The 23431-nt window shown below is 48.2% G+C and overlaps 1 protein-coding gene across 6 annotated transcripts; it reads left to right on the forward strand.

Annotated features, from left to right (window-relative positions):
- The first annotated feature begins 946 nt into the window (after positions 1–946).
- LOC135906943 (UPF0764 protein C16orf89 homolog) lies at positions 947–22985 on the forward strand. 6 transcript variants are annotated; one of them, XM_065438566.2, is made up of 7 exons: positions 947–1013; positions 6521–6751; positions 9541–9726; positions 11101–11357; positions 19041–19200; positions 21280–21441; positions 22105–22955. In XM_065438566.2, the coding sequence occupies exons 2-7, from the start codon at positions 6529–6531 to the stop codon at positions 22206–22208; spliced, it is 1092 nt and encodes a 363-aa protein (XP_065294638.1). In that variant the 5' UTR covers positions 947–1013; positions 6521–6528; the 3' UTR covers positions 22209–22955. The 6 variants fall into 6 exon arrangements, with proteins under 6 accessions (XP_065294638.1, XP_070387973.1, XP_065294640.1 ...); XM_070531872.1 differs by lacking the exon at positions 947–1013 and adding an exon at positions 1870–1979 and having other exon boundaries at positions 22105–22940; XM_065438568.2 differs by lacking the exon at positions 947–1013 and adding an exon at positions 6145–6203 and having other exon boundaries at positions 21354–21441; positions 22105–22985.
- The last annotated feature ends 446 nt before the right edge of the window (positions 22986–23431 follow it).

Raw genomic sequence — 23431 nt, forward strand, 5'->3', positions numbered from 1 at the left:
CACACAATTTCAGTGGCACCTGGTGTGCTGACAGCAAATTTTCTCTAGAGTTTTCTCTGAAGAGAGAGAAAATCAGGTTCAGTCACGCGTGGGTCAGCTGTTAAACTGTTTTCCTACCTTACAGCTTCCGCAGCGCATATGTTTTCGGCGTCGCAGGGTATGCTGGCCCCTGTACTTTATCGTGTGCGAATATGCCGCATGCTTCGTGATTATGGCTACAAATGCCGCCTAGCCATTCCCGCTACGAAGCATCTTTGCTGCACCGCTTATTAGTGTTATTCCTACCGTACTGGAATGACCGATATAGCCCGACGTGTGCCTGCTATAGGCGCGAGGAGACTATTGAGCCCCTGTTGTGTATCTGTCCTCGCTACAACGTCCAACGCCTCTCTCTGAGGACAACTTTAAAGCTGCTGGACTCTAGAACATTTTCTGAACCAAAGATACTCGGACCCTGGCCACATTCGTCGCTGAAACAGAAAGATATTTGTGTACCGTACTGCAATTCTTTAAGGGCACCGACCTCGGTGACCGTTTATAGTCTTCCGAGCACCCTCCCGCATATGTGCAGCGCTTGCTCTTTCCTTACATTTTTTTATTGCCCCCCATTCCTTAACCCCCACCCCCTTTGTGTGGGGCAGTAAACGGACGATTTAAACGATAGTAAATAAAACGGGCGATAGTAAACGGACAGGACGATTTCCTGGTTGGCCTACCTACCTGCCTCTCTCTCTCTCTCTCTCTCCATTGTATCACTAGTTGTTTTCATGCATTATAACAAAAGAGGATGGCTAGGCCACAATACAGGCAGCCGTTGCGCACATCATGCATTTTCTTTTTCTGGCCGCATTGTATTACAGGAAGGAAGATTGAAGGCATAGAAAGAAAATATTGTGATGGGAACAGTTAGGTGACGCCACAGCTGCCACTCGGGAAACAAAGCAGACGCAGCCAACGAGGCAGTCGATATTCAGAACGCTCGGCTGACCATCTGCAAGAACAAGGAGACAGAGGTACTACTGCCCATACGTTCATCTTGTATTCAAGCCTCTCAACTAAAGAGAGATGCTATCGGCTTAACAGCCAGCCGTAGCAATGTAGTCTGCAATCTCAAGAACAGTCTCACTGCTCGTGAATCTTTACAGCTGCGATACAGCATGCCACTTTTCTAAATTTTGGGTGACGTTTTTATAGTTTATAAGCTTAGTCGCTGCGTCGTGCTGACATAAGTGTGCACACTTAACCTACTGACCACAAACGAGCGTTTGTTGTTTTTGTCAGTTTATGTTTTTGTCAGTTTAAAGATTGGTCGCTTTTTCAAGTTCTTCGCTTTTAGCGTTATTCACGTATGCACATGTGCTATATAATACTGCATCTTCGTAAGTGCGGTGGAGTGAAGACCACACCAATGAAAAAAAGGGTAAATATACGTTGCTCTAGATAGGCATTGTAATTACTGAATCTTATTTATTTATTTATTTATTTATTTATTTATTTATTTATTTATTTATTTATTTATTTATTTATTTATTTATTTATTTGTAATACTGCAGCGCCCGAAGGCAATACTACAAGATGCGGGAGAAGGAGGGGAATGCGTAGTGTTTGCATGAGGCCTATGTGGAGCAAACAGCATACCACCGCACACGCCCTTATACGTCCAACAACAAAGCTCGAAACTGTACTTCTGTTCGGCATTCAGTAATTTACTGTGGCAGTTGATTCCATTCACTGATGGTATGCGGGAAAAAATTAGCCATGAAAAACATTCGTTCAACAATTAATTTCCCTTATTTCCATCGATGATGGGGGCTCGCTGTGACCGTACGCGGATTACTGGATCGAGACGTGTCCAAGAACACGCACGCTTTATTGGAGTCGCTATGTCCTGTCAGAAATCATCGCTGTAGGTCAACATCATCGCGGTGTATCCCGGAACTATCATCATTGGGTCACGCACGAAGAAAGAATCGATGCCGGTGAGTTACCCTTTCCCTCACAAATACTAAAGTGTCACTCTTTATTGTCAGTTGAATGATATTGTCACTCTGCTAGCTTGTCGGGTGTGTCAGCACGATGTCGTAGCTACATGCTCGCCGTCCGAGAGATGGACCAGGACGAATTTTTCCTCAACGGCGAAGCTTTTCTTTCGAGGGACCCGTATGAATTTACTTTGTAGCACCAGAGTCCTTCCAAAACATGGAAAGACTCTGGTAATACTAAGCTACGTTTGGGTGGATGTTTCATTTTCCCTTTATTAACTGCAGAGGAATCTTTGACCGGAACTTTCATTCAACGTGGCGGGTTATTTTTACCGACGCGATGGACAAAATACCAACTGTCATGATTAAGCGAAGAAGCATGACTGTGTTACAGAAGGATGAACGAAGAGAGGAAGGAGAAGATCGCGAGACGCTGGCTGCTGCGGGTTCTTGGTGGTCAGCCATCTTAACTACTCAGACTATTCTGTATATATATTGTAAATATAATCTTCTTTACTTCCAGCATCCCAGTAACAACTGAATTATAAAGGGGTTCAGTTAGAATGTTCCAAATACAAAAACGAACAATCTCTTTTCTTCTCTTTTCTTATTTTCTTTTTTTCTTGGGGGGGGGGGGGGTCGGGGTTGTAAGGAGGAAAGAAAGGCATATTACAATTTTAGTTAACTTGTGCGAGAGTTCAATGTTCAACAGGAGTTCAAATGCGAAACAATAGCACACTGGCTCGCAAAGGCGCGATATGTAGCTACATTGTGTCCCAGCTAACGTTAGCCAAGCGGTTCAACAAGAAAAGGGATATTTGAAAAACACGGTGCAAGATAATATTTTAAGTGTGTGCGTGTTCGTGTGCGTGCGCGCGCACGCGTGTGCGTGTGCGTGCGTGCGTGTGCGTGTGCGTGTGCGTGTGCGTGCGTGTGTGCATGCGTGTGTGTGTGTGTGTGTGTGTGTGTGTGTGTGTGTGTGTGTGTGTGTGTGTGTGTGTGTGTGTGTGTGTGTGTGTGTGTGTGTGTGTGTGTGTGTGTGTGTGTTATTCTTCTTCCTTGTTGACACACGATATATGCCCTCGCCATATCTCATAAGCTTCTTCAGTCAGACATGCTGCATTTGTGTATTCGGCATTTTCGGTTGTGCTTTGCGAGTTCAAAACAAGACGGCGTCAGGGCCATCCAGTAAACACGAGAAGAAGCAGAGCGCCAGAAAGTTAAATAAGCAGGCTAATTATCCTTTGGCTGCCGGCGAAAAACGCTTCAGTGGTACGAGATAACCGCGTAATGTTTAGAAATAGCTGCTTCATTCATATTGTTCTAAATCATAGACCTTCAGAAGTTCACATTGCGTTGAACATAGAAAAACACATCACACTTTGCCGCCATGCTGTCAAGCTTCTCTGCACAATTTTTGTGTCCTACAGTGAAACATACAAATAAACGCAACGGTGCGCGGCAAAGTGCCGCCATCGTGTGGTTTTTCTACATACTAGACGGTCCGCGTCGGAAGGCGCGTTCGTTTGAAGCATAATAAAGTTCACATTTAACGTAATCTCCCCAAAAAATGGTATATTTTAAGAAGCCGATCTCTCGATAAGATAAGAAGCTCATCTCTGTGATGCAGAATCGGGACAATTCTACCAAATGGGTCACGCATCAAGTAACACTACGGGAAACCTGAAACATTCTATGTTATGTACGTACTCGGGCAGCCGCATGAGCGCGATCATTGCCCGGCAGTGAGGCGTGACCAGGTGTCCAGATCAGGCTGATCCTGAGTGGTGCGGTGGCGACGGACACATGCGTCAAGATTCAGTTTGTGACGTGGTAGAGGTTAGTGTTCCGTAGGTATACGCCCTGCATGCGTCCTGGGAATCTGTGAGGCCGGCTTTGTGAATACGTTACTTCCAGTACACTCTGTTGCCATGCTTATCGATCCCTGCCACCTTAATATGGTAACTACTGTGCACCGTATACGTCCTGTAAGCATAGTGCACGGTCGCGTCGCATGTTTCTTTTCTGTAGTTGGTGCAGCTGCCTTGTTCAGAGACACTGCGGATGCAGCGTCTTGGAACAAGGCAGTAACAGACCCCTCTGTCTGCCCCACTGCAGGCAAACAAGGTCTACAGATATGGTCCTACGGCGCTATGGACATCCATGGCCGCACTGGATAAAATAAATTACTTTAAAAAAAACGCGTTCAAACGTTACAACGAGGCCCGTCTCGTCGGCGAAACCCAGACTGCGACTGCTGCCATGCACCAGAGACACTAGCGCGCACATCTTACGCTTGCCCAGCATATACGCGGAAGTGACGCACTTAGAACTCTTCTCTGGTCACTGTTAACGCCGGACGTTTCTCGAGGGATTTTATTTTTGTTCCTCGGCTCCACCATAGATCTGCTACGCTAACAGTACGACCCATATCATACCAGTTCTGTGAAACAGAAGACTGGTCTCGAGGCTTTAAGTATGCTGTTCTGTAAACGACCAGCATTCATCGCACCTCTTTTCTTATAACCATGCATTGTACATCCCTTTTGAGTCCCCTTCTTTTCATCCCCAGCGCAGACTAGCCAGCGCAGGCTAGCGGCCGGTTAGAGCGCACAAGCTCAGGGCGACCACTCTTCCTTTCGATTAATGAATCACTGTCTCTGTGCAGCTGCAAGCCGAATACGAAATCATCATAAATTTATTTTGTTTATTTAAATGCATAATGTGGCCATGCCCGGATAACCGCAAGGTGCTGAGCTTAAAGCTAGACAAGAGCGTTTTTATGCTTATCGCCCACGACTTTTATTTAGGATACGACTAATGCCAGATAATTTATGCATCTCTGCAGCTTCGCATTTCTGAAATGGAAAGCAATGTAATCACTGCTTGTCAGAATGCGTTTTTCACATCCTTGTCATGTACAGTTCCACTGAAGGGCGATTAAGCAGAAGTTTTCTTCGTGGATATCACGATACAGATATCCAATGTTCAATAATGACACGTGTGCTTATTTATCCTTTATCCCGGGACTGTATTTCACCCGCTAACAAGTTATGACTCAGCGCAAGTCGCGGCTGCATATTTGGAACTTACTCGAATGTTATCGTTGATTCTATCTGTCATGTATGTTCTCACCGAACTTTGTGCAGCCTGCTGTAAGCACAACACGAATCTGGTCGTACTTTCTCGAAGGCACACTGGCACGCGGGCGCCAGCGATTACTCTGGAACGTTCGACGAGGCATGCATGAAAGGCGACGCGCTCGACCTGCAGATCAGATTCCTATGATCGCCGACTGTGCTCGCCCCTATCATTGTGCTTTGAGTGTATAGCCTGTTTTTCTGGGCACAGGTTCGCCCAATAAAGAGTTGGTTTCGCAATACATCGCTCTTGCTACTGTGTTCTTCGCAGTCGCAACAACGTGACATTACGGGAATGAATTTGTTAGGTTGCGTGCGAAGACGTGCGAAATGATCACGTAGATAGCCCACTGGCTCTATAAATGCATTGTTGATAGGGCTTTCTGCAGACTGACGAATTTCTCGGAAAACGTTTTGTGAGGGAATTATGAAGCCCCGGAGAACCCTGCAAAGTAAAAAAGAAGGAAAAGAAAGTAAGAGTGACACGAAAAGAAAATCACGCGAGTACAGCACGCGAGAAAAATATCGTATACGATGCATAAAATTATAAACCCTCACGGCGGGAAACTAACATTGACATCAGCCTCTGCTATACCTGCCTAACACAACCAGACGCGTACGCCGACAACGTACGGAAAGTCTACACTCGCGACCGGCGCACAAAATTGTAGATCGCAGCTTTTAATTGCGCGTCGTCACACACAACACCGCCAGATTGTTAGCATTATGCTGCCTCGCGGCTCAAGCTGGGAAACGCTAAATATACACCGCAGTGTCTTTCGTATTGCTTCTTTGATTCCGGGGCAGGAAGTCCTCGTAGGCGGGCTTCTAAACTTTGTTTACATCCGGGCAGTGGTCGGCACAACTATGTTCCTCTCCCGCGCTGCTGAGTCGAGTCATCTACCGCGAATGCTTGGGGTTGCCCAATCTTCGGTGCTGTTACCCTTCTTTTCTCGCGGAGTTGTTTAACAAAACCTTTGTTTGACGTCACCGCAGCTGCTCGCATGGCAACGCAGACAGCTGTTGTGGCAGTCATAATTCAGAGCTCTGAGAAGAGGCCTGCGGGAAGGAGGAGCCCGAGGTATGGAACATGGTGCGAAAGGCTGCGTTTAATGCGCTCAACAATTAATGCGCTCAGCTAAGAAGCCAGCGGGGTAACAGAAAACTGCCCCAAGCCGTATAAATAATTGTGTCAACGCATGTTTGTGCCTGTCGTATGTATCTGCAATGTATTTGTTGCCTTCCTTTTCATCCCGCAATATAACTATACTGCATGTGGGACCTTCGACTGGGCAAGAACATCCAGATTTCTTAAATCTCACAGTTCCTATATTTACGTATTTTTCCTACTTCTTCCTTACCGGTCCTTTATACGTTCACATATATTTATCAACGCAGGAACATACATGTCGGTGCCTGGAAAGCTTCTCGCGCTTGGAACCACTGTTCTGCTCCTTCTGGGAAATGAGCAACATTTTCGCCACCACGCCGTCGAAGCCAGGAGTGCTGAAGACACTCTCCCGCTCGATATGCGCATTTTGGTGGCGCTGGAAGGGCTAGTGGACGCACTTGGATCGAGACTGCAGATGACGTACGTGGATGCGGCGTGTGGACTTTTCTTCGCTGGTGGTGCGTACGGGACTCGCTTTCAGCAGCATGTTTAAGTATAGTATGTTCTGCCAACGGTATGTTTCAGCAGTAAAGTTCAGTATTAGCCTTTTTGTACAAGGTGAGTATCGACTTTCGCAGCCGGGTTACTGTCGTCAGGGGAGAATTCATAATTTTGCCAGAACAAAACTATTTTGTTGTTTGAGTTGAGGACTCCGCTATTCGACTTCCACGTTGCTGACTGTAGCTACCATTTACAACGCGTCTGGCGTGGCACCTCTTTGCCCATAAATCAGTCTTGATTGCGGCAGGTTTACTCACGTGCTGTGAAGCACACGTACGGATGCCATACTTCGGATACCTTCAATCTTTAGGGCATGCAAAAAACGGGACAAAGCAGGAAGACACAAGACAGTGCGCTGTTACGACCATTTGAGGGGTTTATTGCGTGAATGGTGGTTTATAACCTTTGGAAGGGCGAATGAAGAGAATAAAAGCAAGATAAACAAACATTTAGAAGTAAGTCAGATGAAAGTTCGAAGCACGACACCCTCAGTAATTACAAAAGTAAAACATTTCTAAAACACCTCGCTTCAAACTGGGTTGCGTGCTTTTTTCACCTTTAAAAAAACCTAAAGACTTCAGTGACCCCGTCGGCAAAGTCTTTTATCAACGGCGCGTGAAAAGCACGTGAATGATATGCCTCTCAGTATTGCTTCTCTGTCCAGTAGGCAGTGCTAATGACTCATGAAAAAAAGCTCTTCTAATTATTTCCAACATTTATCAGGGATAGAAATACGGCCACTTGCATGCACAGGTCGTATATATATATATATATATATATATATATATATATATATATATATATATATATGTATATATATATATATATATATATATATATATATATATATATATATATATATATATATATATATATATATATATATATATATATATATATATATATATATATATATATATATATATATATGTATATATATATATATATATATATATATATATATATATATATATATAATTCACTCAGGAACCGAAATGAGTCGAAGCAGGATTTCCTCGAAATCGGAATCAAAAGCAGTCATGCGCAGCAGTGCTTACACTCGGACTCACAGTAAAAGAAAGAAAGGGAAAAAAGGAAAACACAGGCTGCAGTTTTGCCGGAAAGGCGAAGCAGAATTAGTGATAGCGAAGTATAATTACATAAAGGAAGATTCTTGCCGTATAAATCCGTGTAAGGGCCGCACCCCCAACCTGACAGCCATTATCTTAAAGAAATCGCGTTCGGTGCGCTGATTCTGATCGCGCAGAACAGCGAATTTTCGCGCACAGCGTACTTTCGCGCGTCGCCACGAGATGGCGAGAGGAGTCGATCGCGTAGGTTTACGGCGAATTTCACACGCGTAGCTAGACAAATGAGGTCAAATGACCCGCTCCCATGTAAGACTCGTCAAAATCGTAACAAAAAAGTGTGACCTTTACACGAGTCTACACCTACACCTTAGATATATCAGCCATATAAATCGTAGTAACCATTCGCTTACTAATTCAAATAGTAAGCATACTGTAATTCACGGACCAAGCAGACCGGTAAATATCCCGCTGGATTACCACGAGCTCTCGCTGTCACAGTGCTGACATTATGAAGAACGGTGGCAGCGGAGTCGAACGATTCGCAAAGCCGCACGATTCACCGGGACGCCGGAAATTAGATTCATCGTCATCATATGCCGATTTTTCTTTCCACTACAGGACGGCCTCTACAAGCGATCTAATTACGCCTCTCCATTGATTCACCCTACGCGATCTGCAACACCAGGGGCGCGGAAAGACAGCCCGGGACGGCAGACAGCGCGCGTGAAGTTAGCAGCCATCTCTGCTGGCCCTTCATTGTTGCAACCACCAATGATTACCAACAATCAAACACGGCAAGAACCCGCCGTGGTTGCTCAGTGGCTATGGTGTTGGGCTGCTGAGCACGAGGTCGCGGGATCGAATCCCGGCCACGGAGGCCGCATTTCGATGGGGGCGAAATGCGAAAACGCCCGTGTACTTAGATTTAGGTGCACGTTAAAGAACCCCAGGTGGTCAAAATTTCCGGACTCCTCCACTACGGCGTGCCTTATAATCAGAAAGTGGTTTTGGCACGTAAAACCCCAAATATTATTATTAAACACGGCAAGCGGGCCTCGTAAGCGTCAGCCGCGCACAGCTGCAGGGCTTGCACCTACAGCACGGCGACTTAATACGCACAGAATTATATATATATAGATATATATATATATATATATATATATATATATATATATATAATTCTGTGCGTATATATAATATATATATATATAAAGAAGAAAAATGAAGACTTTCTGCCTATGGCTTCGTCTCACCTACGTTGCTTTGTAATGCATCTTCGCCATTTGACCGCACTTATAGGGCCAATACATAAAGCACAACAGGCTCGAGAAACCACCTTAATTTTATTGTGAACAGGAGTTAGGAACAAGGTAATGAAGGGGCGGGGGTGGGAGGAGGGCGCTGAATGTGCCCGTCCGTTCGTTTGTTGTGATAGAGTGGCGCCAAAGTAGCCATTCCCAGGGCTGTGGAAAACGACGCGCGTAGTCGAATGATGAGAAAGAGCTCCGGCACGTGTACGGGGACCTCAGACTTCAAGTATGGGCGGGGGACAGTGCTCGTATAGCCTTGACCTTTATTACGAGTTTGAGACTGCTGTTCGGAGTAACTGAGCTATGGAACTCAGTAACACACTCATGTCGGTTTTGTTACCGCAGACCGTCTACAGACCATTCTCAACATGATCCAACCCCGCGCTGAAAACGAGTCATCGGGCGCCTCAGGACAGTTGCCCGCAAGCTTCAACGTGAGCGTGGAGGAAATAAAGTCTGTGCAAAGGAAAGCAAGACAGCTCGGAGACGCCGCCCTTGAACTAGTTCTCGAGACAACGGATCTACCCATATGTGAGCAGTTCGCATTGAAAAGCATACGATCGGTGCTGTTACGTGCGTGGACGTGCGTGTTCTTTTTCTTTCTTTCTTTCTTTTTTTTCTTCTCGTCTCGCATGGGTTTTCATGTGGGTTAACGTGGAAATTAAGTTATACAGTGCCCACAAAGTTAAAGGTACACTAATTTCAGTAAAGAAACGCTGTGCCAGCTATGCACATGCTGCTTTCACAGGTGGTTTATGCGATTTGGAGGGCAGAATATTTAGGTTAAAGGGCCCCTCACCAGGCCACATAGCAAATTACGGTTTTTCGCTGGAAGGCGTTACGTACCCTCTAGGAAACGCACTAAGGCAAGAATTTTTCATATTGGTTCATTAATAGCCGAGATAGAAATATTTAAGTGCAGCGAACCCATGATTGCAGGAGGCGAGCGTCACCGCCAACATAGAGACTCTCTCCACTTGCGCCAGTCTAGCCTCCGCAAGCGAAATTATTTCTCTGCGTTCTCCCCCACCGGATGTGGAGGATCGCGAGACGAAACGTCACGGGCAACATTGAAGGGCTGGAATTTCATCTGTAGCAGGAGAATGTCTTCTTGTACTATGCGCACGTCAGCTGCTGACACGTATAAGCGAAAACGTTCCACTTGTTACGGTGTGGGGTTCTCACACCCATGCTCTTGGGACAAAGGAACGACAACACAGTAGTGCAAACAATCACAAGGGAATTTATTGCACCTTTCATATATCAATGCCTGCTAGCCGAGTTGCTATCCACAAAACCTGCCGATGGGCGCGCGACAAATCGCGGAAGTCCTACTCACCGCGACCGGATAGCGAGCGAATATGTTCGCCCCTTGCTGGATCCCAACGCCTGGTCGTTCGCGCGTACGGTCACGCGAACGGTGGCTCTTTCACACGAGGCCTCACGAGACGGTCTCGCAGAAGCATGGATCGGCGCACACGCGGCACGTCCGCGCTGCTTGCCGTCCCGAACCAAAGAGGAAGCGCCTTGTCTTTCCCGCACCCAAGTAACCCCGCCGTGAGGCGGCGCTAGGAGCGCAACACTCGCGCCATCTCTCGCACTGCGCTTCAACCACTCCGACCGCCGCAGGCGCCTGGCCACGCGGCAAAGCCGCACTGCAGGAGACGGGAGCAATGCGGGAAAACAAGAGATCAGGGGACGCGTGAGAGTCGCGCATCCCCACAACGGATGTAGCTTTACATGCGTTCTTCTTTCTGACTTTCCTTATTTACGGCAGCCATTTTCCGAGTTTGTTGGTGCTGTGTCTAAAATCCGCAACAGGCGCTCCCAAGTTTGGCGGCGCAGCACTACTAGCGAAATACGCTACTATAGTGACTTCCCTTCCCACCTGCTTTTCTTACGCAGTGTCGCGAGGAATACTCAGGCACAACTTCTGGACCGACACACCTATTCCGGCTGGCGTGGAACCAGCTGAGAACGCGTCGGGTACCGCGCCGTACCGCGCGATCACCGAGGTGGCTTCGGATACGTGCATCACGCAACTCTTCTCCAGCGCCCAGTGCCGGGACGTGACTAGCACTTGTTGGGAGACCATGACGGGGGGACGGCACAGTGGCTATGGCCTGACACATCAGGTGCTCTTCTTCAGCATTGCTTTCAAGGTAGGCAGCTATCGACGGCACGCAAGTTCCGCCTTTCTGACTATAGGCGGACGAGAGAACCTCACCTCTAAAAACGGCATGTTGACTCAGGATGTTCTGTGATGATGTACACATTACGTACAGAGTTGGCACTGGTTTCACTAAACCACGAGAACGGTAACAGTACTGCGCAACAAGTTCTCTCATCTCCGGCCTCTTAAATTGAAAGCAAAGAAAGTAGCTGCGCTGAATTGGTACTCCGTACGGGAGGCATTTATTCGTGCGTTTGGCCACTCTATCTAGAGCACCGGCCGTGACTGCTTAGTGGCTTTGGCGTAGCGCTGCGCACGAGGTCGCGGGATCGAATACCGGCAACTGCGGCAGCATTTCGATGGGCGCTAAGTGCAGATGTACCGCGCATTCCGGTGCACGCTAAAGAAACTCAGGTGGTCGAAACTATACCGGAGTCCTCGGAGTGCCTAACAATCAGATCGTGGTTTTGGCATGTAAAAGCCCAGAACTGTTTTTTAAACTTTATCTAACGCACTGAAGTATGCTCTATAAGCAGACCGGTTAAAAAGTTCCACATTAATGAGTACCGCTCGCGCCAGGAAGGTTCTTAACGGTGGGAACGTACTTGCAGAATTTACGCTGGCCATCAGCTTCCGAGAAATAGCCAGAGAAAGAATGGCACGTCGTCGTCACGTTGCAGTCATTGGTTGATGATGCTCTTCGCGTGCTTTCTGTGAGCTCTAAGCGCCGTAGAATTACTGGACGCCCTGTTTCCAGTGCTTTCATGCCTTCAGTAGGCATCATAGCTTTTATTAAATGGAGATCATTGAACCATGGCCATACGCGTCGCTGACGCGCGAAGCGTTGAGAGCATTCCTACAGTACCTCAAGTTTACAATTCCCTGCTGCCATTTATAGACTTGCTGTGAATCTTCACGTACGCGCTCAACTAGTGCTCTTTGTCCTTCCCCCTCTCTTTTGTCTCTGTATACCCTCTCCTACAGAGCAGGGTAGCAAACCGGACGTGCATCTGGTTAACCTCTCTGATTTTCCCCTCGTATATCTCTCGTCTCTCTCTCTCAGCACTCAATGCCGCGAAAGTAACTGAAATTTTCGCTCTGCAAAGGTGGGGATCTATACAGTGATATACTGCTTGGATCGAGGGAAGCAATCTTGCTAACCTCATTCGCACTTATCCCTTACACACTTTTCTCTTCGTCCTTTAATTTCCTCAGTTTCCCTCGATCTTGAAAAAGCCACCAGGGGGCCGAGTGGAGCGGACGCGCTTCGCATGGGCTGCTGCTTTTATCGTGAGTTATTGCGGTTAACCTTAACCAACCTTCACGATTTTGTGCCACTGAACTCAACAAGGCAATCGGCATCGAAAGTCGCCAGAATTACCACGGTGAGTGGATTTGTTTACCTTGACGCACCGAGCAACGAGCACCTCGGCATATTCGAACACCGTTCTCCGAACGCCGCACGCGCCCCAGGAGCGGGCCCGCGAGGCCTCGCGAGCACCGAGAATGGCAGGGGAAACGAACGGCAGCGCTCACGAAATGGACATAGAGAACAATAGCCAAGACTCCACAGCGGTCCAGAGCAACATGGAATTCGATGAGAACAGCGGCAAGACGCTGAGTCAAGCTGGCCCATGGTTCCAAGCAATCAAGGCAAGAAAAAACAAGAAGGCGCCGAACGAGGATCGCATACAAGAGAGAGGAAAGCAAGGAAACCCCCAGAACCAGCAAGGAGGACTGAGCGCGAGGAGCAACCCGAGAGTAGAAGCAAGCATGCAAGCCACCAGCAACCACCAACGGCAGCAAGATCAGGGAAGCCGAACCAACGGCAAGCCACCGCCGCGACGCGTGACGCCGCCGCTGCCAGAGAATGATTACAAGGTGGTATACCGACCAAGAACCGGCATGAAACTGTCAAGCTGGCCGGACGAGAAGATCACCGAAGGACTTGCAAGGGCAAGTGGTTCCCCTTTCAAAGAATTTTGCGCGAACGTAACCATCCAAACGCAGTGGAGGCAGAACCTGATAATTGCCAGCACCGCAGACGAGGACTACGCACTGAAACTCGGTTCCATCAACGGCATCGAACTTGGGGCGGCCACATACGAGATGACGCCATACATCAAACCGCTCCCAGGAACAGTACGTGGAGTCGTGCACGGCATCACTGCGTGTACGACGGAGAAACGACTTGCGGAACTGCTGGCAGCCAACAACTGTGGCATCCTGCATGCGAGGATGCTCGGCAAATCCACCTCAGCAGTTATCACCTTCGAAGGTCCGCACATCCCTTTCTATGTGAAGGTGGCCGGCTCGTACACACGTTGCCGCCCATACCGCAGATCGGTACAGTATTGCAAGGCCTGCGGAGAAATCGGCCACCGGCAGGACGTATGCCCCAACCCAGACAAACACATTTGCAACAGGTGCGGGGTGGAGAACCCACAAACAGATCATGATTGCCAGTTGCAGTGCAAACTATGTGGGCTACCTCACGAGACGGCAAGCAAGGAGTGCGAGAAAAGGCTCAAGCCAAGACCCCCACCCCTGTACGTGAGGGAGAGAAGTAAATCAAGAGGCCGACAACCACCTATAACAAGGGAGACAAGTTCAAGCTCCTCGGAATATCGAACAAGTAATCCACAGCAAGAACAGCAGAAGATCAGCTGGGCGGAAGTGATAGCCAGTTCCAAGTCGACAACCGACCAATTTCCCTCACTGCCGACACAAGAGCGAAATTCGAGATACGAGGAAACCATCGCCTCCCTCAGAAGGCAAAACGCCGACCTGATGAAGCGGAATGAAGATCTCATGAAGCGTCTAGAAGAGCAAGAAGGACGTCAGGAGGAACGGGACAAAAGAGCTCAGGCCAGGGAACAAGCCCTGGAGAGGAAGCTCCAACATCTCATTGAGCAATTGCAAAAACAGCAGACATCGACCATAACGCCAACGCCGCCGAGGGAACATACTCCCCCGATAGAGGACCTAGAATCGGGAATAGAGTACAAGGTGAACAAGGCCCGAACCGAAGACAAGACCGAACTGAGAAATGAATTCCGAGCCGAACTGGCTCAGGCCGTCGACACCATAAGCAAGTCTGTGGCAGCCACCGTCCAAGCAGCCTTACAAACGCTCCGCCAGGAGATCACCCAGATGGGCAACGAGCTCAACCAACGCATCTCCATCCTAGAAAGGGAAAAAGAGCAGGCAAGGAAAAAGCCAAAATATCCCATCAGAGAAGCCCAGATGAACGAGACTCTGGGAAGCCAAGATGGCGAATAAAATAGCAAAGAAGAAAGAAGCGACCGAAACCCTCAAAATTTGGCAGTGGAATTGCAGAGGAATAAATCGGAAACGGCAAAATTTACTTCACCTATGCACCCTACACCAACCTGACGTCATCGCGTTACAGGAAACAGAGACAAATAATATTACGATGCGTGGCTACAAAACGCACATTGCCCAAGGAAGGACCAGGACCGCCGTCCTCATCAAGAAGCACTACACGACGCAGCAGCACGAAATCAACCACAGAATCGAGCACACTCTGATTGAGCTGGTTCCTCCCAAGAAAACCCTGCAGAGCCTCTACATCCTGAATGTATACAGTCCTCCGCGCGACACACTAAAGGACTTGGACAAGTTACTGAGAGAAGTGAAGAAAGTCACCGACGGTCAGAAACTTCTCGTGGTGGGCGACTTTAACGCTCCACACGTGGCTTGGGGCTACCGATCAACCAACAAGAAGGGTATGGACGTGCACAACGCGGCACAACACCACCAGCTGACGTTGTGGACCGATCCTCTAATACCAACTAGAATCGGCAACAGTGTCTCCAGAGACACCAGCCCAGACCTGACCTTCTCCACTGGCTTCAGGCAAGTCGAGTGGTCGAGACTGGACGAGACTCTGGGCAGCGACCATCATATCATCCAGACCGAAATCATGCACCACAAAACCCCTGTGAGATTAGGTCAAGCCAAAATTACAGACTGGCCTGCTTTCCGCAAAGATGAACACCCCAGCAGCCTAGAGAACATCGAGGAGTGGACCAAGAACGTGATGGACTTGGTTACCAAGTACACAAAGACCATCCAACTCACTGCGGACAATCCCGAAGTCGACCCACACCTACTTCACCTCTGGGAGGCCAGGCGAGGACTTTTGAAGAGATGGAAGAAGCAGAAGAGAAACCGCAAACTCAAGATCCGCATTGCCGCAATCTCGCGGCAGGCGGAGGAGTATGCTGAAAAACTCGGACGTCAGAACTGGAATCAAGTGTGCGACCAGTTACAGGGAACCCTCAGCAACCGAAAGACCTGGGCCATTTTAAAGACCCTTCTGGCGAAGACGGAATCAAAAACTGTCACGGGGCAACACATACAAAGACTTATACACAACTTCCAGGGAACCGAAGAAGAAGCGCTCGAAGCCATCACTGCGAAATACATCGGAGACGAGCAACAACGGAAGACGCAGCCAGTCATTCACCCGGAGTACGAGGGGGAACCCAATCCGGATTTAGACCAGCCTTTCACCAAGTCGGAGATCGTGGCAGCCATAAGAAATCTCACAAGAAACACGACGCCCGGCAGGGATAAAATTAACAACAAGACCCTCCGTAACCTGGACGACGGGGCGACGGAGAGTTTGTTAAAGTATATCAATGAAAGCTGGGAGACGGGCAGTATACCGGCTTCCTGGAAGCACGCGGACGTAACGATGATCCCGAAACCCGGCAAGCCCATCAACCTACAGAACCTGCGTCCGATCTCTCTTACGTCATGCGCGGGAAAACTCTTCGAGCACATGGTCCACAATCGTCTCTCGCCCTACCTGGAAGAAGGTGGGCACCTGCCGAACACTATGTTCGGTTTCCGGCCTAACCTCTCCACCCAGGACATTCTACTTCAGCTTAAAGAAGAAGTCATCGATGGCCTCAGCACATGCCACAAGAGTGCCATCCTGGCACTCGACGTGAAGGGAGCCTTCGACAACGTCTCACACGAAGCAGTGCTAAACAGCCTACAACATACCAACTGCGGACGGCGGACATACAACTACGTCCGGGACTTTCTGACGGGTAGAACGGCGACCATAGGCCTGGGGAATCTCAGGACCGAGAAGTTCCCAGTACCGCAGAAAGGAACCCCCCAGGGGTCGGTGATCTCCCCGTTGCTGTTCAATATAGCGATGAGGGGATTGCCGAACCTCTTGGAGAACATCAGGGGTATCCGTCACGCAATGTATGCAGACGACCTGACCATGTGGACGTGCACGGGATCGGCGGGCGAACAACAAGACGCCCTGCAGGAAGCCATCGACAGGACCGAGCATTATCTACACCACTGCGGTCTTTCATGCGCGCCGGAAAAGTCGGAGCTCCTGATCCTCAAAAAGAGGACAAGAGGGCGGCCTCCGCAGGACACACCTGACCCAACGTTGACACTAAATGGAGTCAACATACCCAAGGTGGACACTCTTCGTATTCTGGGCCTCACTTTCCAGAAGGACGGTGCCGGTCTCGCCGCCATTAAAAAACTGCAAGCGACAGTTATCCAAGTCGCGCACTTGGTGCGAAGAGTGACAAACAAAAAGCACGGCCTGAAAGAGCAGGACACAATCAGATTAATACAAGCCCTGATAATCAGCAGAGTCACTTACGGCACCCCGTACCTGGGTCTCAAGAACAGCGAGAGAGACAGATTGAACACCCTAATACGAAAAACCTACAAGCTGGCCCTGGGGCTTCCACCGACGACGTCGACGGAGAAGCTGCTCAGCCTGGGCATACACAATACTTGGGAGGAACTTGTAGAGGCCCACAAGACCAGCCAGATAGAGCGACTCAAGCTCACCAGCACGGGTAGGGACATGCTAATAAGACTGGGCTACCCAGTCGAATATGAGTCTACAAAACAGCGGGTTCCTCTACCCCTGAGGGAGAAGATCACGGTGGCCAACATCCCGAGAAACATGCACCCTGAATACCACAGAGAAAGGAGGCGAGCGAGAGTGAAAGCTCTACGTAAGGCCTACGAAGGACCAAAACAAGGACAAGTACGATACACCGACGCGGCAAAGTACAAGAACAGAGCGGCCCACGCTATCAGCGTGATCAACGGCCAAGGACAAGAGGTAGCTGCGGCCTCGGTAAACACTACAGACATCGACTGCGCGGAAGAAACGGCGATAGCCCTGGCGGCCACTACGGGCCAGCGAGAGGAAGAACTAATCACAATCATCACCGACTCGCAAACAGCATGTAGAAATTACCAAAAGGGCCGCATTTCCAAACAAGCCCTGAGCATCCTCGAAAAACGAGACAATTTTCCTGAACTGTACATTGTCTGGGCCCCGGGACACGAGTCCCTGGCGGGTAATGTAGCGGCTAATGCCGCTGCCCGAGATCACATTCTCCGGGCTATCCCACCAGGTTCACGAGCACCGGTAGACCAACAAGATAGCGTCCCGAAAAGATACGCCGATATCCTGAGCCACTACAGGCTGAGTAGGAGGATCTATCCACCCCCGCATCCCCAGCTGACAAGAGAAGAGGCGGTGATGTTCCGAAAACTACAGACCGGCACATTCCCGCACGGCACCCTGCTACACGCGATGTACCCTACGAGCTATACCCACAAATGCGCTTTCTGCTCTAGGCCCAATACCCTCTACCACATGGTATGGGAATGTCAGCAAAACCCATCGACACCGCCCATCACCGGACCAACCGTCGAGCAGTGGGAGGCCCAGCTGACAAGCTCGAGCCCTGAAGACCAGCATCGCCTGGTGAGCAGGGCCAAGTTATCAGCTCAGGCCCACGGCATCCTGGACTAGGGAAGCCGCCCACCTCGGACGATTTTACCGTCAGCTCATTTCTACTAATAAAGTTTATTCCTCCTCCTCCCTCGATCTTACCCCACCGCGACGTCCGCGGCGCAATATTTGTGTTCCAAATTATTCACGTTCTTTCGTGCATATCGCAGCGCCTTTCGCAACGGCTACTTTGCGAGACACTGATGCCATTAACGCTCCCGACAACCGAGGTTCGAAGGTCGCTGAAGGAACTTCTCTGCTGCGATCGTTTGCTTATATCTAAGTTACCTTTTACGACTCTTGTCGTTACGACAAGATAGTGACCATCCTTCCGTGTAACACGAGTTCTCTTCAACGTCGTTTCAAGAATTCATTGTGTACGTACGCACTTTTGACGTAAAGTTTTATATTAAAGGGTAGAAAAAGAACAGTTTTATAAATGTGGTCCGCTTTTGGGCTAGTTTTGCTTATTGAAAGACCAGTTAATAAACCGATCTCGCCACAAGTCTGGCTGCACAACCGTTATCCGGAAATACTGCTGGCAGTTGTAGCTCTCATAGCGGAGTGAAAGGAAAATATAAGAGGAGTTCTTTTTAGAGGTTCCGAAGGATATAAAATAAATTTATAAGCTTAAAAGTGACTACACGCATCGTGGTGCCGGCAGAACTGATGTGCAGACGCGCCCTGAATGGCAAGACGAAACATTAGTAAACCATGCAGTAACTTCCATGTGCGCGATGCATTTGTTTGGTTCCGTGATAAGTTCCGGTCACACGCAGATTGTGCGTCCCACGCTTGCCACGTGGGCACTTTACGTCAGAGAGTCAACACTAGATCATTCATGCTCCACAGATGAACTGCACGAGTGTCATGGAAGAATTTTCCGAGCTCTACGGGCAACCTCCACCTGCGCGAAACCTGGCTTCCAAGTGTGCCCAGGTAGCCGATGAAGCCCAGTTGGTGGCAGAGATTGGTTTCCCGGAGCGAAAGAGGGACCTTTTTCTCGAGCAGGGTAGGTATAGCCGTAGACGTGACTCCTAGTATTGACACCCGGTCACTGTCATATTAGAATTTGGTAACTGCCGCATAAACTGCGTTATCTCGAACAGCTTATTTCGTTGCTGCGATTGCTCTTGCTGTGTACGACGCCCATGACTACCATACATGACCCCAGAAGAAATATAGGGACAAAATATTCATCAATTTCTAATAGTGGCCAATGAATTCGAGAACTGAAATGAATAGTTTAACATTTGATTTGCTACAAAAATTTGCTCATGTTCCAACAGCCTCTTTCCAGCATCTTTTAATGCATTCAACAGGCTTTGAACGGGACGCTATAGCGGAAAATGTTGTGCGCCCATGTGAAACTAACGCTTCTGTGGTAATGGTAATGGTCGTTCTAGTTAAATAAAGCTAGCTCTGGCCAGCTGCAAAGTTCGAACACTAGTCGAAAGGATTGTCAGACTGGCGCTTAATAGAAATTAAACACTCGCATACGCTATGGTATGGTATGATGAACTTTATTCAGGTCCTGAAGATCAACCTTAAGGTTGACGCAGGCGGCTCCCACGTCGGGACAACAAGGTTTAACCTTACCGCCGTATCGTGGGCCTTCTGTACGGCCTGTGCTTGATCGAAAAGAACTCCACTGTGAAAGACTCGTCGCCACCAGTCTCTCTCCTTGTCACGGTTTGTGAAAGACACAGGACACTGCGAAAGCATATTATCCAAAGTAATGATGCCATTACACTTCTCGCAATTGATTGGTACCTCTCTTTCTGGATATAGCTTGTTAGTAAAGTTTGGACTCGGATAAATCCTTGTATGTAACAATCTCAGAGTCACCGCTTGAGCTCTATTGAGCTTAGCTTGTGACACTGGGAATTTCCTTCTGTTCATGTAATAATGTTTCGTGATTTCATTATATCTAAGGAATTGGTCCCTGTTCTCCTCCTGCATATTATTAAGGTCCTGGTCGCGTAGTGCACGGATAGCAAGGCCTTGTGCAGCCGCGTTAGCCATCTCGTTTAATTTCTTCCGAGATGGATCGACAGACCCCATGTGTGCAGGAAACCAGCGGATTTCGATCCCTTTGTTGTCCATCTCACCGATCAGCTGGGCAGCCCATTTGGTTACAAAGCCTTTGGTAAAATGTCTAATAGCCATCTTAAAGTCACTGGAAATTCGCATCCACTTATTATTCCATAAAGTCAACGCTATGGCTACTTGTTCCGCGACTGTTGTGTCTTTAGTTATGATTGTAACAGCATCCCGAGTGAGTCCGTCTGCATCTACTACTACTGCGTACAGGCTTTCTTTCCTCTGACACATGCAGCATCTACACAAACTGCATTTTCTCTGTCGTGTTTTATCTCTTGCAGGAGAGATTTGGCCCTTGCCTTTCTTCTTTCCAGGTTGTGCACCGGGTGCACATTTCTAAAGAAAGGAGTCGTCTTGATTATCCCTCTTATGCTATCCAGTTACCAGCCATACACTATGGTTGGTAGAAAAGCGTGTATGGCGAGTCTTACGGGAATAACTATTTCCGACGCAGCGATTTTACATTCGAAAGAGGTTGTCTACGGCTTTCGGTAGAGAATGTGGTGTTATTAAAGGCAAACGAAAGTTACTGAATGCAGCAAGAGACAGCCGAAAGGTAGCCAATCTATCTAAACGAAAGAAAGCAGGCGACAAGCTGAAAAAGGCAAAAAGGCTGATCGTCTGTGCCATTTACCTTACACGTTTGTGCAAGGAGCTACGAAAGTTTGTATTCATTGGTTCGGCGCCGAAAACGACGGCGACACAAAAGGAAGGACACACAGGACGATCGTTTTCCTGTGTCCTTTCTTCTTGTGTTGCCGCAGTTTTCCGCGCTTATCTAAAGAACGCATCAACTTCAACTCGTCCACCTTTCCACCTTACTACGACTGTCTGCTTCCGTACGAACTGATGATGCCGGAACGCGCAGTAGGACGCACTATTCGGCGTCCATAGAAATCCCCTGTCCTCTAATGAGTCAGTGGTAATAATAATAATAAAAGTCAATGAACAGGCACCATGTAATCTATGCATTTTGGTATGATCACAGTCGCTGTATGCGGATTCCTGGATCGAGACGTGTTCAAGAGCACATCTTTTATAGAAGCCGCTCTGTCCTGGCAGAGAGAAGACGGGTGCTTCGCAACGTGGCAGCACAAGAGCTCCCGGAAACATCGGCGTAGAGTGAAGCGTGAAGAAAGAATCGATGGCGGTGAGTCGCTCCTTTACACGTGGCGCGAACTGTAGCCCCTTATTCGTAGGTGTCCGTATGATGCAATACGATGCAATGCATGTCACTTCCTTCATTCTCGCCGCATGAGACCCTAGGAGACTGCACTCTGCGAGGCGTGTTCATCTGCCTCCTGTTTCAGTAAACTTTTCCAGCGACAATTACTTGGCCTGGAAGTGTCAATTGCGCACTTTAACGTCAGGTCTCGTGGTTCTGCTTCATTCAGCCGAGAGCCGACAATGGCGAAAATGCTGGGTGTCGCGAGGCTTGAATTGCTTTAGCTACCTCGGTGAAGGATAAAAATGAAATTGCGCGATGCCGCAAATGCTCCCGATGGCATGCGAAGTGATCATCATCCAGGCTTTATAACTGCATCTTATTGGCGGCGACGTGCTGCCTTACTGCTTGTGATGAGACAGAAAGGACGCTCGCTGGAAATGAGTTACGCTAATCTCACGCAATATCCCATGGATAAGTCCCCCGCATGAATACCCCTTAAGATTTGCAATTTCTTAATGGTCATCGCAATACCTTTTCTAAAAGGTGTTCACCTGCGAACATAGCCATTTTGACCTGAAACTCCGATCGTTGCTATTTAAGAATGTTCTAAATACTATCCCTGTACGCTTCCCTTCACCTTTCCAGGCGGATGTTCGATGCACATGACAAGCGTGGGAGCAGCAGCCCTCGCTACCTGGTTGGGAACACTTGCACGGGTCGAGCTCCAAGGACAGCGGCTCTTGTCTTAAATAGTGTGTCCATTGCATTGTTTACACAAGGAGACTGAGAACTGCGTGTAGATATTTCCGACGACCCTACTTTCGTGCAACAATGCCTGTGACGCAGGTGCTATAGCTGAGATCTTTAGCAAGGTGCTAACGACAGGTAGAAACAAGAACAAAAGAACAGGGAATCTGCAGGTCATTCGACAGTGGTTCCAGCGTAATTTTCTGATAACAATTGTGCAACTTCCGCTCACTATGGTCGATAACAAGGCAGAAAGCGCCACGTAGATTTGCCTTAACAGGCAGAATCTGCCCTTTATTCAATGTTGCTTACCACATAACTTGAGCTGTACTTACTGGCACACCAAGACTTATGCTTCTGTCATCAACGATCACAAAACCTTTTCACAAGCGTAGCGGCATGTACAACTGAAGAAGAAGAAGAAGAATGTTTTATTTAGTATAAATGTACATATATACACAGTGGAGTTCAACATTTCATCTGAGCCCTTAGCATCACTGCTAGCCTTGGACCGATGCAGAATTTCTATAAGTATAATAGCTCAAGCACACTTTTTGCAGAATATGTCTAGACTTGAAGAAGTATAAAAAAGAAAGAAGGACAAAACAAACAAAAAAGAACAATAAATTTTCATATACACCTATATATAGTCTAAAACTCAATAGGTGTATATAACAGAACAATTCAACGTATATAACAGTGTACTTTTAGTGCAGTATTAGTGCCATAGAATTATTTATTTATAATTTACATTTCTGCGGCACGAAATGTAAGTGCCATGTAGGCTTTTCCATCATGTGATTTACGAAAGCTTTTGATATTTTAGCATATTTTTCAAGACGCATGAAAAGTTCTTGCTTTCCTTTATCGCAAACGGAATACCATTTCATGCATTAGTCCCTGCGTGGCCTGCTGTACGTTTGCCGGAAATATATTGTCGCCAGCATTGCGAAAAGAAAAAGACGACCGACACAGCCCAACTGCGCTTCAAAGAGCCGCCACACCGCGAGCGTCAAGCAAAGCACCACACTACCAAGGGGCGCAACCTGTGGCAAGACGCCAACGATATGGACCTCACTCTGGTCACTGACAAGAATTTTCCTACGCGCATCGGCAACTCCGTCACCCGGGACTCGACACCCGACCTCTCGTTCGTCAGGAACGTTGAGGACGTGGGCTGGGAGAACACCGCCATGGAGTTCGGCAGCGACCACTACATTCTCGA

Source organism: Dermacentor albipictus, chromosome 1 (genome assembly GCF_038994185.2).
Source record: "Dermacentor albipictus isolate Rhodes 1998 colony chromosome 1, USDA_Dalb.pri_finalv2, whole genome shotgun sequence".
NCBI classification, from domain to species: domain Eukaryota; kingdom Metazoa; phylum Arthropoda; class Arachnida; order Ixodida; family Ixodidae; genus Dermacentor; species Dermacentor albipictus.